At 37.5% G+C, this 15,317-nt stretch overlaps 2 protein-coding genes across 3 annotated transcripts; one reads left to right on the forward strand and one right to left on the reverse strand.

The window, feature by feature from the left end:
• Nucleotides 1–349: 349 nt before the first annotated feature.
• LOC6047166 (N-acetylgalactosaminyltransferase 6) lies at nucleotides 350–8,508 on the forward strand. Its single transcript, XM_038255813.1, has 3 exons — nucleotides 350–775; nucleotides 886–1,194; nucleotides 6,479–8,508. Exon 3 carries the CDS (start codon nucleotides 6,522–6,524, stop codon nucleotides 8,340–8,342), a length of 1,821 nt encoding a protein of 606 aa, XP_038111741.1. The 5' UTR covers nucleotides 350–775; nucleotides 886–1,194; nucleotides 6,479–6,521; the 3' UTR covers nucleotides 8,343–8,508.
• Nucleotides 8,509–12,931: 4,423 nt separating this feature from the next.
• Nucleotides 12,932–14,093, reverse strand: LOC6037662 (mpv17-like protein 2). Of its 2 annotated transcripts, none has more exons than XM_038257664.1 (3): nucleotides 13,953–14,093; nucleotides 13,478–13,732; nucleotides 12,932–13,416 (listed from the first exon to the last, which is right to left on the reverse strand). In XM_038257664.1, the coding sequence occupies exons 1-3, from the start codon at nucleotides 13,987–13,989 to the stop codon at nucleotides 12,998–13,000; spliced, it is 711 nt and encodes a 236-aa protein (XP_038113592.1). In that variant the 5' UTR covers nucleotides 13,990–14,093; the 3' UTR covers nucleotides 12,932–12,997. The 2 variants fall into 2 exon arrangements, with proteins under 2 accessions (XP_038113592.1, XP_001847549.2); XM_001847497.2 differs by having other exon boundaries at nucleotides 13,478–13,774; nucleotides 13,842–14,093.
• Nucleotides 14,094–15,317: the final 1,224 nt, after the last annotated feature.

Consider the following 15,317-nt stretch of genomic DNA (forward strand, 5'->3'; position numbering starts at 1 on the left):
TTGCATTTTGCATTCTATTGACAAATTACCACAAAAGTGTTCCGAATTTGTGGGTGTTCCGAATATGTGGGATGACTGTACCATTTTTGTATGGACAGCTGCCAAAATTGTTTGGAGCCTTTTATGGGTGAACCAATGACACAAAATAGCTTCTTTGGCCAAAGGTAAGGCCCCAAAGTTTGAGCCAAATAAAAAAATACAAATAAAATCCATTTCCGGTTTTGATAGAGAACTGCTCATGTGATGAATAAAACAAAACATAAAAAATAACTATTACAAATTGAAGTAAAATCTACTTCCTCCCACGCGTTCCTCAGCATCGCGGTGTGAAAAGCCCCTGATGGGAAGCGCTTATTCCAAAGTGGGGGGTATCAACATTTAGGACAGATCGGTTTGTGTGTGCGTGTTCTTGTCTACCTTTGCTCAGTGTATTCTGCTGATGGTAACTTAGCCCCTTCACACGGGAGAGACAAACCAAAAGGTTGACAGTCAGAATTTGATGACTCTGCAGTGGTGTAGACCTGGCAGACCGCAGCGGAGAGGCAGGTTTGTGTTTTACCCAAGAACCCGTTCGCCAACCCCTAAAAACGAGGTTGGGGCAAATTCTTGATCAACCCATCCCTTGGAGGTTCACTCACGATCGTCGCCGATTTGGCTGAATTAATTCCAGTGCAGTGCTGATCCGTAGTCAGTCAGTCTGCCTCCACATTCCATAACTTGTTGCCGGACAAAGCGGAGATTTGTTTTCGTCTGTGGATTAAATTGCTCCAAATTGGTGAGTTTATATTTTATTATCATTGCTGCAATCAGCGTTGACGCGCACTTTAGTTGACGATCTTTGTAGCCAGAACAATTTGATTAACAACCTCTCGGCGTTTCTTTTAGGAAATACATCTTTCTCAAACCGGAGTGAAAGGTCACCACAACCAACATCGGTGCCGCTGGATGCAATTCATCAGGTGAAAGTACTTGGCTGCCGTGACAAATGTGTTGTAACATCAACCGGTGAAGACCCGCGGGGAGGCTGGTGGTTGGGTCATGACACGGAAGAAGAGTCGATTTTAATCGCATAACCAGCCCCAGAGTGCCAGCTCACCTAAAGTGTACAGACTAAAACCGACGACGGCGAGAGACAGTGGCGAGAATATCGTTAGACTTGTTTTTGGTTGTTGTTGTTGTTGCTGGTTGATACAGGTGAGTGTGTAAAGATAAAATGGGGCGATTGTTGATCGCGCAGAGTGAAGGGGACACACGTTTGTGCTTATCATATCATACCTACTTACGAAAATGAAACCAGATATGCTTGTACTTGTTTTCAATTTTGGAAAAAGTGTGGACGTGGTTCTGGGACAGTTGGCTCGGACTGGCATGTGTTCTTTTGAAATTAATTTAATGAGGTTCAAGCCGTATTGAATTTAGAGCCTATCGGTAATGAATCTCAAATAAAAATCTATTAAATAAAATTAAAATATTTTTAATATACGTTTTTAAAATATATTTTCAATATTAAGATCAATGTTTGAACCGAGCAGCTCTTTCGAAATTCGCAAAAAATGCTTGTATATATTTTTTTATTTGGATGAAACTTTGTCTATCTGTTTCTAAGATCCATATGAGCTATTTTGCATCATTGGTTTCTTCAATGATCCAAAGTTTATCCATAGTTACTATTCAAAAGGACCAATTAATTCGATTTAAGCATTTTTGTAATGTAAGCCTTGATTTAAAACCTGATTTTTTTTTTCAAAACTTTGTGAAAATTTTGCAAATGTTCACTTTTTAACATAAAAAAATCGGATCAAAAGTTTCCAAGATATCATCGTTTGAAAATATTTTTGATTGAATTTCTAATCTTTTCAAAAACAATATTTATAAAACTTTGGAATCAATTCTAACATTTTAAAAGGGCGTAATATTAAATATTTTCCTTTTTAGAAATGTTTGGTTTGGTTCAATTTAAAAAAAAGTTTTTTTTCGTAGAGATCAGAAAATTTTACAAATGTTTAATTTTTTAACATTGAAAATAGGACTAATTAGTTTCTAAGATATTGGTACTAAAAAATAAAAAGCTGTTTTGAGTGAGACAAACAAAAAAATAAATTTTCTTGCTTTTTTGCTTTCAGCAACCAGAGGTTCAATATTCATGGTTAAAGTTATTATTTATTAACTTTTCGAAAAAAATACTTTTTGTAAATATCGAAGAATTGGATTTTTTTTGTTAAAATTAAATTTAAAGTGGCTTTCTTTTGAAAATGTGTCACTTTATCGAAAAATGTGTAAAGTACTGTTCGAATGCAATTTTTATTTTACAGTAAAGAATGGAGTGAAAAAATATTTCGGGTTGAATTTTTCCACATAGCATTTTTTTCTCAAAAAATCATAACTCGAGCACAAAATGTTTGTCCATATTTTTCTATGGTTCAAAAGTTATGGGTTTTTGTCCTCTAAACAAATCATAAAATGTCAAAAATTCAAAATATGCGAATTCTGGAAAATTACATTTTTGAATTGTTTTTTTCCGTGTACAATTAAAAGCCAATTCCGTGAAATTACAAGCCAGAATTTCTATATTTCATTAAAAAAGTTGTCAAAAAAATGCATTATACACTTGTACAGTTGATTGACAATATTATTAGTTTAGAAAGAAATCAAGTTTCGACAAAAACATTTTTTTTTGCGAAAAAAAAAACTTTTTGCGGGCTACACATTGTACACATTGAGAATTATTTCAAATTAAACATATTTTTAAACAAACTTGAACATGTTAATAATGATTATACATGTTTTTGGCCCCTGATTTTGAAGCCGATTTTGAAGAATTGCTCAACAGTGTTACATAAACATAATTTTATTTATCTTTTTTGTTAGATTTTGAAACCACACTTTTCTGTGTGAAATGTTTGACTTCTATCGACTTTGTTATGTCAAATGTCAGCCTGACATTTAAGCCATTTTTCTCGAAATCGGGTAATATCTTAAAATTTTATTTTTTGTATTTTGTAGATAGGTTGAAACTCTTTGGGGGACTTTCCTGTGACCAAATTAGTTATTTGGCATCATTGGATAGTCCATATGATAATAAATTTTCAAACAATTTTGGTAGATGCTTATACAAAAATTATTTGTACATATTCGATACCGTCATCAGGGGTGACATTGGGTCATACAAATTTCAGCATTTTTGTATGACCCAATCTCACCCCCAGACCCAATGTCACCCCTGATGACGGTAATCTGTATCTTGGGAAGGGATTTTCTGATCAAATTGGCGTCTGCAGCAAAATTTTTGAATTAAATGGAAAAATCTTAAAAACCACATTTTTATATGTTTGAGATTAAGCAAAAATAAGAATTAACTGAAAACCTTTCATAAGATGCATGCAGTGTTGGAATTCGAGCGAGAAGAAGAAAAGCTTTTCTTATTCACGAACGAGGGAGAGAACTCGTAGCCCTTTCCTCTCCTCGCTCACCTTTTTGCTCGCGCTCTCGCTCTTGTCGCGAGCGCCTCGTGCTAGCAATTCGTTCCAAGCTAGCATTTTGTTTATCAGGCTTATGAATGTGAACGACGCGATGGTAAAAAGGTGTTTTCAATAGTTGTGTTGTTGTTTTTTTGTTTCTAATTAGTTTAAGGGGTTACATACATGTAGAAAAACACAAAATTTCATATTTCAAAAAAATTATTAAATCCAAAAGATGATTTTCAATCACTCCTGAAAGTTTCATGAAGATATTTCACGATTAAACTGAGTAAGAGACGATTTACGCTCGAAATTTTGCCATGCGCAAAGCGGGCTGTCAAACTTTGTGAGCGTTTTTCTCTGAACACCGAGTTGATTTACGGGTGCCACGATATCTCGAGATGGGATGGACCAAATTGGCTGAAATTTGAGGTGAGGACTTGCAAGACATATTCCGTGTGCATGACGAAGCCCGATTTTGAAATTTTGCATTTTTAAAAAATACAAAAATTAAAAACTGGCAATTTTTTAAAGCATAAGCATAAGCATAAGCATAGGTGCCCACCCGCAGTTGCTACTCCGTTATTGACCAGGACCTCCAGAAGTTACATCCACGAGCCGTGGAAGATGAGTGGGTGCTATCTTTCCTCGCTTCGTAACTTCTCAAAGGCCCCTATCATGCTGATCAATACCGGCGCCGGCCACGACCAGTGGTAGGGTCACGGGAAGTGGATGGGAATGTTAGTCCGATACTTGAGTGATAGAGACCGCCCAATCGACTGCTTCTCCGACAAAGTATCACATGAGTTTTGAGGGGATTAGTAGATGGGTATGAGGTCAGGATTCACGAGTGGCAGTGATGTGACCATGAGCATTTTGTTTATCGGTTGAAATTTTAAATCTTAGGCAGCCGGCTGCGGAAAGATAAATAATTGATTATTTAAAAAGTTTGTTTTAATCGAACGCGTGCCAACCGAGCGGTAGTGCTATGGGCTGGACTTATCAGTATATTTTTACTATTGGTACAATTAAGATAACGCGAGCAAATGTCAAAAATAGTAGATGAGTTAATACTAAAGCTGCCAGTTGGAATAAATTATTACGATCAACGAATATAAACGAAAAGAAAACAGGACACCACGTAACCGATTGTAATGAAATTAAAACAATAACTTAAACGAACTTAACCGGCGACGTGCCTTCCTATCAACGATGATAAAAGAAGGACTTATAAATTTAAAATATAAAAAGACTCCAAAAATACGTTGCATAGTAACCGCGAAGTCCCGCTACTCACAATCGAATCCGAAAGATAGCTATCTAGAATTTTAAATATAGTATTAATTCGACCGCGATCCTCCAGAAATTCTTCGTCGGCGTGCCTTCCGATCAACGGTGATGTAAGAAGGGCTTTATTCATTAAAATGATTTTATACCATAAGCTTTAAAACATATTCGTCGGCGTGCCTTCCGATCATCGATGATATAGAAAGGACTTAATCCAGCAATACGACTTGCTTGTCTCGAAAAAAAAAGAATTCGGATCGTTTCTATCGAAAACTATGTAAAGAGAACAAAAATAAACTCATTGGCCAACGAACGCGCGAACTAAAAATAAAGAAAAAAGAAGAAGAAGAATACCAATCACCCCATGCACACAAACAGCGACACAAAAGAGATGAAAACAACACGAATCAGAAGAAATCCAATCACCCCATGTACACAAATAGCGACACAAAAGAGATGGAAAATAACACGAAAAAACAGGACTGCGCGTCCACACAGGCACCGCACTACTCAATTAAAAAAAAAAAAAACTGGCAATTTTTTATATGAAAAACATAGAAATATTTTTATCTTTTTTTCAAATAAACTTTTTGAAAATCGAGCTTCGTCATGCACACAGGACCGGTTTGACGAGTCTTCACCAAAATTTTGAGCCGATTTGGTCAAAGCAGTGTGGAAATATCGTGGCACCCGTTTTTTGAAACTGCTAACTTAAAAAAGCTATATCTCGGCAATTATACAACCAAATGTCTTAAAATTGATTTTGATAATAGTTGAAAATATATATTTTAATGCCCTGAAAACAGATTTAAAAAAAAGTTTAAGTGTGTGCTCAAACCAACCTCTGTCATTTTTGCCGATTTACATGTATGTAACCCCTTAACTTCTCGCTCGCGGACATAACTCACTCGCGAGCTTGCCCGTTCGCGAGCGGAGGAGAGCGCGGGTAATCGACGAGTTGCTCTCGGCAGCTCAAGATTCGCGGCGAAAACTTGAGAGAGAGGGATATTTGTCGCGAGAGCGCGAGAATTCCAACACTGCATCAATGGAGAACTTTAAATAAAATTTGTAAGAGTCTTAAGGCAGCTGCAATTATTTTTCAAAGTTTATGTTGCCTCCCTTCAAAATCCGCCCATAAAATCAGAGGACAAAAAAATAATTGATCAAAAACCTTCCAAATTTTAATGGAAATTGAAGTCTAATCAACTGAAAACTTTTTGAAATGTTTTTTCCTGCGCATTAAGCATGTGTGGGAGCGATCAAAAATATTTGGATTTTTTGTGAAATTCTGTTGTACAGTACCGCAAAAAGTTGCACCAATACTTAGATATTTTGAAAATTCATTATTGCAATTAACAACTGGACAGGTGTGAATTGCATTTTAAAATACTTTTTTCATTAAAATGTTAATACCATAGCTTGTAATTTCATTTTTTTTTAATTTTTTGGGGGATGCCCTTTGAATTGGGCCATAGTTGAAACTTCAAAAAATATTTGCAACGGTCATAATGATAGGGAGCGTTCTTTTATTACGTAACGCAAAAAATCGGATTTTTAGACCCCCTCCCAAACCCTCGTAACAACATTTCCAAACAAATTTTAATAATTTTGTATGGAGCGTAACACGGCCTCCGACACCCCCTCCTCCCCAACTGCGTTACGTAATGAAAGAACGCTCCCATTCTTGAGATTAAGAATCCATAAATGAAAATCTTTTTTCCGCTTATTTTCAGATATTTAGTTTTATAAATTAAGCACCATCATCCAAGAGCTACCATGCGTCGCAACACGCGCGTCCTGCTAAAGTACGCCCTCGTGGGCGGCTTCGTGCTGCTCTTCCTGGTGCTGATCGTGCGCTCGTTCAACGTGGTCGATCGCCAGAACCTGCTCGACGAAAGTCCCGCCGAACCGCTCGCCCAGCACCGCAAGCAGGGCTCGTTCTTCAACGGTCCGAAAAAGAACGTCCACAAGAGGCGCATCGACTGGCACGACTACAAGCTGATCGAGGCCGAGCGGAGTCGGAGCGGGGTGGGGGAGCACGGGAAGCCGGGGCATTTGGAGAAGAAGGACGAGGAGATGCAGGACAAGCTGTTCAAGAAGAACGGGTTTAACGCGGTGCTGAGTGATTTGATATCGTTGAACCGGTCGTTGCCGGATATTCGGCATCCGGGGTGTAAGAAGAAGAAGTATCTGAGTGAGTTGCCCACGGTTAGCGTGGTGGTTCCGTTTTACAACGAACACTGGAGTACGCTGTTGCGGACGGCGTCAAGCGTGCTGTTGAGGTCACCGCCGGAGTTGATTAGTGAGATTATATTGGTGGACGATTGTAGTACGAAGGAGTTTTTGAAGGATCAGTTGGATCGATATGTGGCGGAGAATATGCCGAAGGTTAAGGTGATTCATTTGCCTGAGCGTTCGGGGTTGATTACGGCGCGGTTGGCCGGGGCTAAGGCCGCAACGGCGGATGTGTTGATCTTCTTGGATTCGCACACGGAAGCGAATGTGAACTGGTTGCCGCCGCTGTTGGAGCCGATCGCGGAGGATTACCGGACGTGCGTTTGTCCGTTTATCGACGTGGTCGCGTGGGATACGTTCGAGTATCGGGCGCAGGACGAAGGCGCGAGGGGTGCGTTCGATTGGAAGTTTTACTACAAGCGGTTGCCGCTGCTGCCGAAGGATTTGGCCAATCCGACGGAACCTTTTGAGAGTCCCATTATGGCGGGTGGGTTGTTCGCGATCAGTTCCAAGTTCTTCTGGGAGTTGGGTGGGTACGACGAGGGTTTGGACATCTGGGGCGGTGAGCAGTACGAGTTGAGCTTCAAGATTTGGCAGTGCGGTGGTCAGATGTACGACGCACCGTGTTCACGGGTTGGTCACATTTACCGAGGTTACGCACCGTTCGGCAATCCCCGGAAGAAGGACTTCCTTACGCGGAACTACAAACGTGTTGCAGAAGTGTGGATGGACGAGTACAAAGAGTATTTGTACGTGCGAGACCGCAAGAAGTACGACAACACCGACGCCGGAGATCTGTCCAAGCAGTTGGCGATCCGCGAGAAACTCCAATGCAAACCATTCAAGTGGTTCATCGAGCACGTCGCGTTCGACCTGATCGAAAAGTATCCCCCAGTCGAACCGCCGGACTTTGCCAACGGTGCCATCCAGTCCGTCTCGAGCCCGAACCTCTGCGTGGACACGCTCAGCCACGGCGAAAAGGAAACGATCGGGTTGTTCGGTTGCGCCGCCGACAAGGCCCAACCCCAGGCGAACCAGTTCTTCCAGCTGTCCTGGCATCGCGACCTGCGCATCAAGTACGGCGAACTGTGCTGGGACGTGTCGGAGAGCATCGCCAACGCCAAGATCTTGCTCTATCACTGCCACGGAGGCCAGGGCAATCAGCTGTGGCGGTACGACCTGGACAGCCAGCAGATCCGCCAGGGCAAGAACAATCGCTGCCTCGATATGGACGCCGACAAGCGGGCCGTGTTTGTGAATCCCTGCTCGGAGTCGAATCCGAACCAGCGGTGGAAGTGGGGCTATCTCAATATGACCGCGCTAAGGCACTGGGACTCGTACGGGGCGAAGATTATCGAGTAGGGGAGGGAGGGGGGAGGTTTGCTCAACAATCGCAGCACATCACAGCGGCGGAACTTGTGTGTGATTTACAATTGTTAGTTTGGAGAAAGATAAAAGAAGCTTGTGTGATAAGAGGGATTTGTTCGCGCGTAAACGAAAGCAATCACCGTTGAGACTGGGGCGGAGCTGGGCGAAATAATAGGTCTATTCCCGTACTTGCAGAATTGCAGAATTTCTGCAGCTTCTGCAGAATTCTGCAGCCAGCATAAGTCACTTTTTTGCAGCACGTTCCCGTACTTTTCAGCTCGCTCTCTTCATATCTCTCTTTTGCAGAAGTTCTGCAAGGTGAGAAGCCGCAAAACTTTTGCCTGTGTAGCGCGTTCCAGTACTTTTTCTGCAATATTGTACACAGTTGAGTGGATTTACTCAACCTCTACAACGGGGACTTATTTTTTATTGCAAATCAACATTTTATCTAAAAAATCAAGCATGTACCAATTATTAAACTAGAAATTAATAATGCTTAGGTAGACATTTTATATTACAAACAACTCAAAACTTTTACATTAGGTAAACAATTTAAGAAATGAGAATGGCAGGTACGTTTAAAAACATAATTAAAAAAAGTAAAAGGTTTGATATAGAAGGGACCATGAATACAAGTTTTAATAGCAAAATGTTTGAAAGATAACATAAATAAATTATGATTGGATTTCACATCGAAGAACAACGGTGACGCAGCAAAATTGACAAATAAAAAAAAATTAATCACAAACTCAATAATTTTGAAACTCATAAATTTAGAAATCTGAAAATTAAGAAATTCGTGATTAAAAATATAAAAAAAACTATTTTCAAATGAGGAACTTGAAAAAAATAAATCAGATATTAGAGAAATTTAAAAATGCAAATATTTATTTCAGAAAAAAAACAATAAATCAGAAAAATACAAAAAATTAAACATTAAAAATTAAAAAAAAATCTTATTTTTCAAAATTCGTAATAAAAAAAAGGTAGTTCCTAAACTAAAAAATTCTAATATTTTTAAATTTGAAATAAAAAAAATCTAAAATAAGTAAAATTTTAAAATTCTGTAAATAAAAAAAATTTAAACTCAAATATAAAAAAAAATAGAAACAGTTCGTACTCTATTTTCCGAAGAATTCGTCAAAATGTTCAATCTCTAAATCCTCTAAACCTGATTTTCTAACGACTCCAAAAAATGTACTTTTTATGATTCAAGATGGCGCATTTAAGAATTTCCGAATTTTAAAATTTAAACTTTCTAAAATTTAAGAATTCGACAAAATTACATCAAATTTTTTGGTTAAAATAAGAATACAAATTGGTAGCACCGTTAAAGGTACAATTTATTATTTGCCAATTAAATTTACCTATTATTTAAACACACATATTTAGTCTATTCAAAAAGTTATCATATTAACACTAAAAAATATCGCTATATCATCATTAATGAACTAAGCCTGAAATCGTTAACACAAAAAAATCGTTCTCAATAAAACCAGACATTTAAAAAAACTAACTACCCAAAAAATCCATCAATTCATAATATACAAACGTCTCTTCAAAAGACTAATTAAATTTAGTAATAATAAAACAAAAAAAATATTACAACTAATAATAAAATGCTTGATTTCACCCAAATTGCAAACTTTATGTAAGCGTGTACTCAACATCCATCACACCAACTTGCAGTCACTTTTCAACAAGAAACAGAAGAGAGAGCTTGCAGAAAAGTACGGGAACGGTTTTGCTGCAACTTCTGTCTCTCTCATTGCAGAAGTTCTGCCTGGGAAAAAAGTTACTTTTGTTGCAGAAAAGTACGGGAACGCTCTGCTGCCGATTTCGTGCAGAATTGCAGAATTCTGCAGTACGGGAATAGACCTAATGTTGGGATCGTGGGGAGAATCGAGGGTGGGAATGTTCTGAAGTACAACTGTTAAAAAGGGAAGCGATTCTGGATGGACATTTGAAGAAAAATGATCAGGCTGATTTTGAAATTTATTCTTTTTATTATTGTGAATATATTGTTTACATAAAGGATACTGATACTGATCTCAGAACAGAACAGAACATTCAAAAATTATATAATGGTTTGATTGGTCAATATTGCTATTACACTACGGCAAACAAAATCTCGCTCTTTTTGACAGCTTGCCTGCTTCGTTTGTATGCCTGGATTTGTTTGTACAAACGTCAGCCTGCGTACAAGTTTGCGAGTTTGGCAAACTATCAGACACGAATAAGTGCTAGTTTGTTTGTTTGCGGTAGTGTAATGGCTCCTTTACCAATAAAATTTGGAAAAACTTCAAAAGGCTTGAAAATGTGGGCAAATGGATGGCCTAACGTAAAAAATATTATGGGCGGATTACTAGACGAATACCCAATTCACGTTGGAAATTGTCAACCCATACATTTTGACAGTTTGCAAAAAAAAAAATGTTTTGACACTCCATTACTCGATTTTTGAAAGCACTTAAAAAAAGCTGTAACTTAAAAAGTTATTTGTTTTTTGAATTGACAGAAGTTGTCCAAGAGCTGGCGTCTCGTTTAACCTTGAAACATCACAAACATTAAAGTGGCCAGGCCTACTGCATAAAATTTACCGCAGAAAACATTCGTTGGATAGGAATGAGTTTGAGCGTAAATGTCAAAACAACAATACTGTTTTGAACCTACAGTAAAGAATGAAATGTTTAAACTTAATTTTTCAAACTTATTATTTTTTTAATTTCAAATTCAAAATAGTTTTGAATAGAATTTTCAATTTAATTTTTAAAGCTCGATAAAGTATTTTTTTTCCAAATCGGTTTAAAAATCCTTTTTAAAAATTGTGTGGCCGTACAAAGTGTCACTGCGCTTGGAATGATAAACGTTATTGTTGTGTAAAAGAAAATCAGTATTTTAATCATATTTTCAGGGTTTGATTTCAAAAATCCGTATTTTCAAAAGCATCCTGCGGGTTGTAAACTTTGGAACAAATCGAAATCTCGCTAATTTTTTTAAGTCGATTAAGACTTTTAAAACGTTTGAAAAAGTGGACTGTTTTTTAAATATATACTTTAATAATATTGGATATTTATGATTTTTTTTTAATTTTCCGAGTAGATAAAACACAATTAACTCTGAACTAAAGCCATGGACATTGTTCGGGCCTGGCCGACATGGGAAACGGTGGACTGTATGGTTGTTAGTTGCGGGGAACGGAAAACACCGGAGATTACGTTTTCTACTTTTATTTCTCCCACTTTTCCTTCTTCCTCCTGCTACTACTCTAAAAAACTGTGCTTCGTCCTTCTCGATCGGAGGTTGTATGCGGACTTACTTGGCGCGCTGCCCGCGCGCTCTTGGTGTGTTGCAAATGACGTTTCTCCCTCGTCGTCGGCAACGCAGATGGTCGTCACGGTGGGGTTTCTGGCTTCGTTCGTACCGAACAGACATCTGAAATAGAAAAAAAACTTTTTTTTTACAAAAGAAAGATTTCTTTTCGGTTGCAAATTTTTTCAGGAAAAAATATTTTATTTTGCTTTGTTTTACAAAATAATTACTCGTAGTTCCGCATGGTTTAAAAACTCTAATTTCGCCCTTTTAGTTCAAATAATTCGAAAATAATCAAATACGGATTTTTTGAATTCAACTACAGTAGTTGTTCGGTAACTGGGCGCTGTTTAACTGGGCTGCTTTTTCACTGGGCGCTCGATAACTGGGCCGAAGCCCAGTTAAAAAGCAGACAAACGTCAAAAAACTAAAACAAACCGAAATGACCGAGGGGTAGGTAAATGTAAAAATCATGTTCAATAACTAAACAAATACTTTTTTCAAACATTTAACAAATTTCAAGTCACAATAAGAAAAAATAAGAAGTAAACATGGTAAGCAAATTTGAATAACTTTTGTTTTTTTGTTTCATCAGGAATATAATATTAATCATTGGTCCCCTCGTAATTTTTTGTTCAGCCCAGTTAGCCAGCAGCATTTGGTACCTGGGCTACGTTCTCAGTCCAGTTACCGAACAAGTACTGTAACAAGGTTTTTTTTAAACTAAAATTTGAATGGTATGGACGAATCAACGGCTTTTATGGTCAAAAAGAAGGGCCCCACAATTCCGAAATTACCGAATTACCGAATTACCGAAAAAGAAGGGCCCCACAATGAACCTATAAGGTAAATTAAAAAAAATCAAAAAAATGTAGAGAAATCGGTCGCTCAAAATAAACAAGTTACTTTTTTGAAAAATGTTCATCCGGAATCGCACCAAAGCCCACAACTGCACACTTGCCATGTAAGATAGTGATAACCGATTCGCGCTTGGCATTCTGGATACAAAGTAATCAAATTATCACAACTCTACACATACACATATCTAGTCTGTAAGATTTTTCTCTCTGTGAGGCAGCCGCAAATTGAAACAAAAAAAATGTTAACAGGACAAGAGCCGCATTTATCAAAACCACTTGCCATCTTCCACGAAACGTAAACGAAACAGACATTTCCAGATTAGAAAAAAACTAAACGCAATGTTAAGCTAGATTTCCGGTAACGCCAATATCGATTTAAGAAATGGGAAACAATAAATATGAAACTCGTTGTTAAACACACCACTTTGACTGTTTTATTTACACTCACAAGCACCATTTTCTACTTAAGTACTAGCTTTAATCCTTCTTAATATCATCCGAACCAACTAAATTTATCCGAAGATCCTCGTTGTGCTTAATGTAACATAAAAACACGTTGTACAACATCGTAATCGCGTTAATGTACAACACTCGATACTTTGGGTTGATAAAGTAAAAGTTGATAAACTGCGTCGGCGGCCAGACCAGCCAATCCGCCGTATAAATGGTCCAGTATTTATCCTTTATCTCGTCGGTGCACTCGCGCACGCTACTTCCCTCCAGCAGCCCCGCACTGTACAGATAGGTCACGATGAAGATCGGCGAAATGACAAACTGGTCGATGCCGATCTTTTTGAATACTGTCGAAACGCTGGCCCCGGGCAGAATGCGGTCCATCCACTTGTACAGATAGTGATGCAACGGGCCCTGGGATATTCCCACCAGGGTCATGCAACCTGAGAAGTGGTGATAATTAGTCACGAATTAGAAGAGAGACTTACCCACAAGTGTTTATACCTATTCGATACCAATCGTAACCCGGCTGGGTGTGCGCCGTTCCGTGGCGTCTCTTTTCAAGCTCCTGGGCCACAACATCCCCCAGCATCATGAGCCCACCGGAGCTGACCGTGTTCGTGACCAGCAGGTACTTTCCAAACATTAGTTTCCATATTCGACGCAGCGTTGGTGTGTCATCTGATGGGGAATTCTTTGGCACGGATGACGAATACAAACGGTTGTTGCCTTTCGGAATTCTTGGGTTTATCCGCTGAACTACAAATTGAACTATTTTTCGCATTTTTGATTCCTTTCAAGCTAGAAAATTTCAAGGACGAATTTGATTTCTCAGGTGAAACGCGATCGATTTTTAAGGTGCACTTACCTCGCTGCAACTGCACTGACTACTGAACTAATGACGAACGACTAGTTTCTCAATGAGTCGTGTGATCAATGAATGGGACTTTTTTGTTGCTCTCTCTAAACAAAATCCCACCATTCGCATCGTCACTGGCGATAACTAGTGATTGCATCAGAGTCTCTAGAACACGCGACTACGCATGAAGCCGTTTTTCTACACACACGCGCGAATGTTGTTTGTTTTGGTTTTGTGCTCGTTTGATGGTGGGAGAGAAAAGGGGTGGTTGGCTTGGGTGGGTGGTTCTGTCAGCTGATTGAAGGGCGAAGTGGGCGATGAAGAAAACATCGCACGCGCGTTGTACCGTTAAGGGGAAATACTAACATTAGTTGGTTTTTAACTGAAAAAACTTTTAGTTGCGCAATTAAAAAAACTAATTCTTCAGGATTTTCATTTTTTGATATAATAGCGTAATAAACAAAAATAAAAAAAATCTTGTGACGTCAATGTTTTTTTTTTCACTACTTTTTATAAATTTTTATATAACTTTTTATGTTCTCTGGTTCTAACTTGGCCGCAACACCTAAAAGGATTTGATAAAAAGTATTTAACGAATAAATCATTTTGTACCAATAAAAATCTTTTTAAGATATTACATCGAAATTAAAAAAAAAAACATTTGTTTTGCTGGTTTAAGGATAGTACGTAGAGAATCCGAATCTCTGAACGCAGAATATTGAAATGCAGAAAATTAAAAAGACGGAAATTACTTTATTTTCTGGCAAAATGAAAAAATCATGGAATTAACAAGTTAAAAAGTTCAAAAAACAAGATAAAACACAGAAAATGAAAAAAAGGCAAACACTAAATAAAAAAAATCTAATTTAATGTTGCAAAAACAGTGCCATCGTGTCTTTGGAACCACGACGTAATTTTTGTGTTGCCAGAACAGGGATCTCGCCATAATCGGGAAATCTTAAAAAGTGTTAAAAATATATATTTATGTTTATGTATCAAGAACCATCAATATACATCGTTAACCCTTCATAATGATGGGTGTTATGAACAAAATAGATGATTTATTTGAAAAAAGTAAATTGAATAATGATGACATGTATTATTTCCATTAAAAATAATAATATATTAAGTAATAACTAATTAATTGTGTATGTTTTGCATAACAAAACTAAAAAATATCAAATTAATTTGGGTGTTACCAAAATCTAGAGATGTCAAAATTTGATGGCACTGTATTGAAAAAATCAAAATTAAATAAATTTAAAATTCTAGAATTTCGAAATGCAAAAATTCAAGTATTCAAAAGTTTTACTATTCAAACATTCAAAACTTCAAAAAATCAAACAAATTAAAAAAATATATATGGTTTAAAATAAAATAAAATTAAGTAATTCAAATATCAAAATATATCAATATTTTAAATTCAAGAAATTATAAAATAAAAATTATAGAATATTTAAAATGCTCAAATAAAAAAATATAACA

The sequence above is a fragment of the Culex quinquefasciatus genome, chromosome 2 (genome assembly GCF_015732765.1).
Source record: "Culex quinquefasciatus strain JHB chromosome 2, VPISU_Cqui_1.0_pri_paternal, whole genome shotgun sequence".
Lineage (NCBI taxonomy): Eukaryota > Metazoa > Arthropoda > Insecta > Diptera > Culicidae > Culex > Culex quinquefasciatus.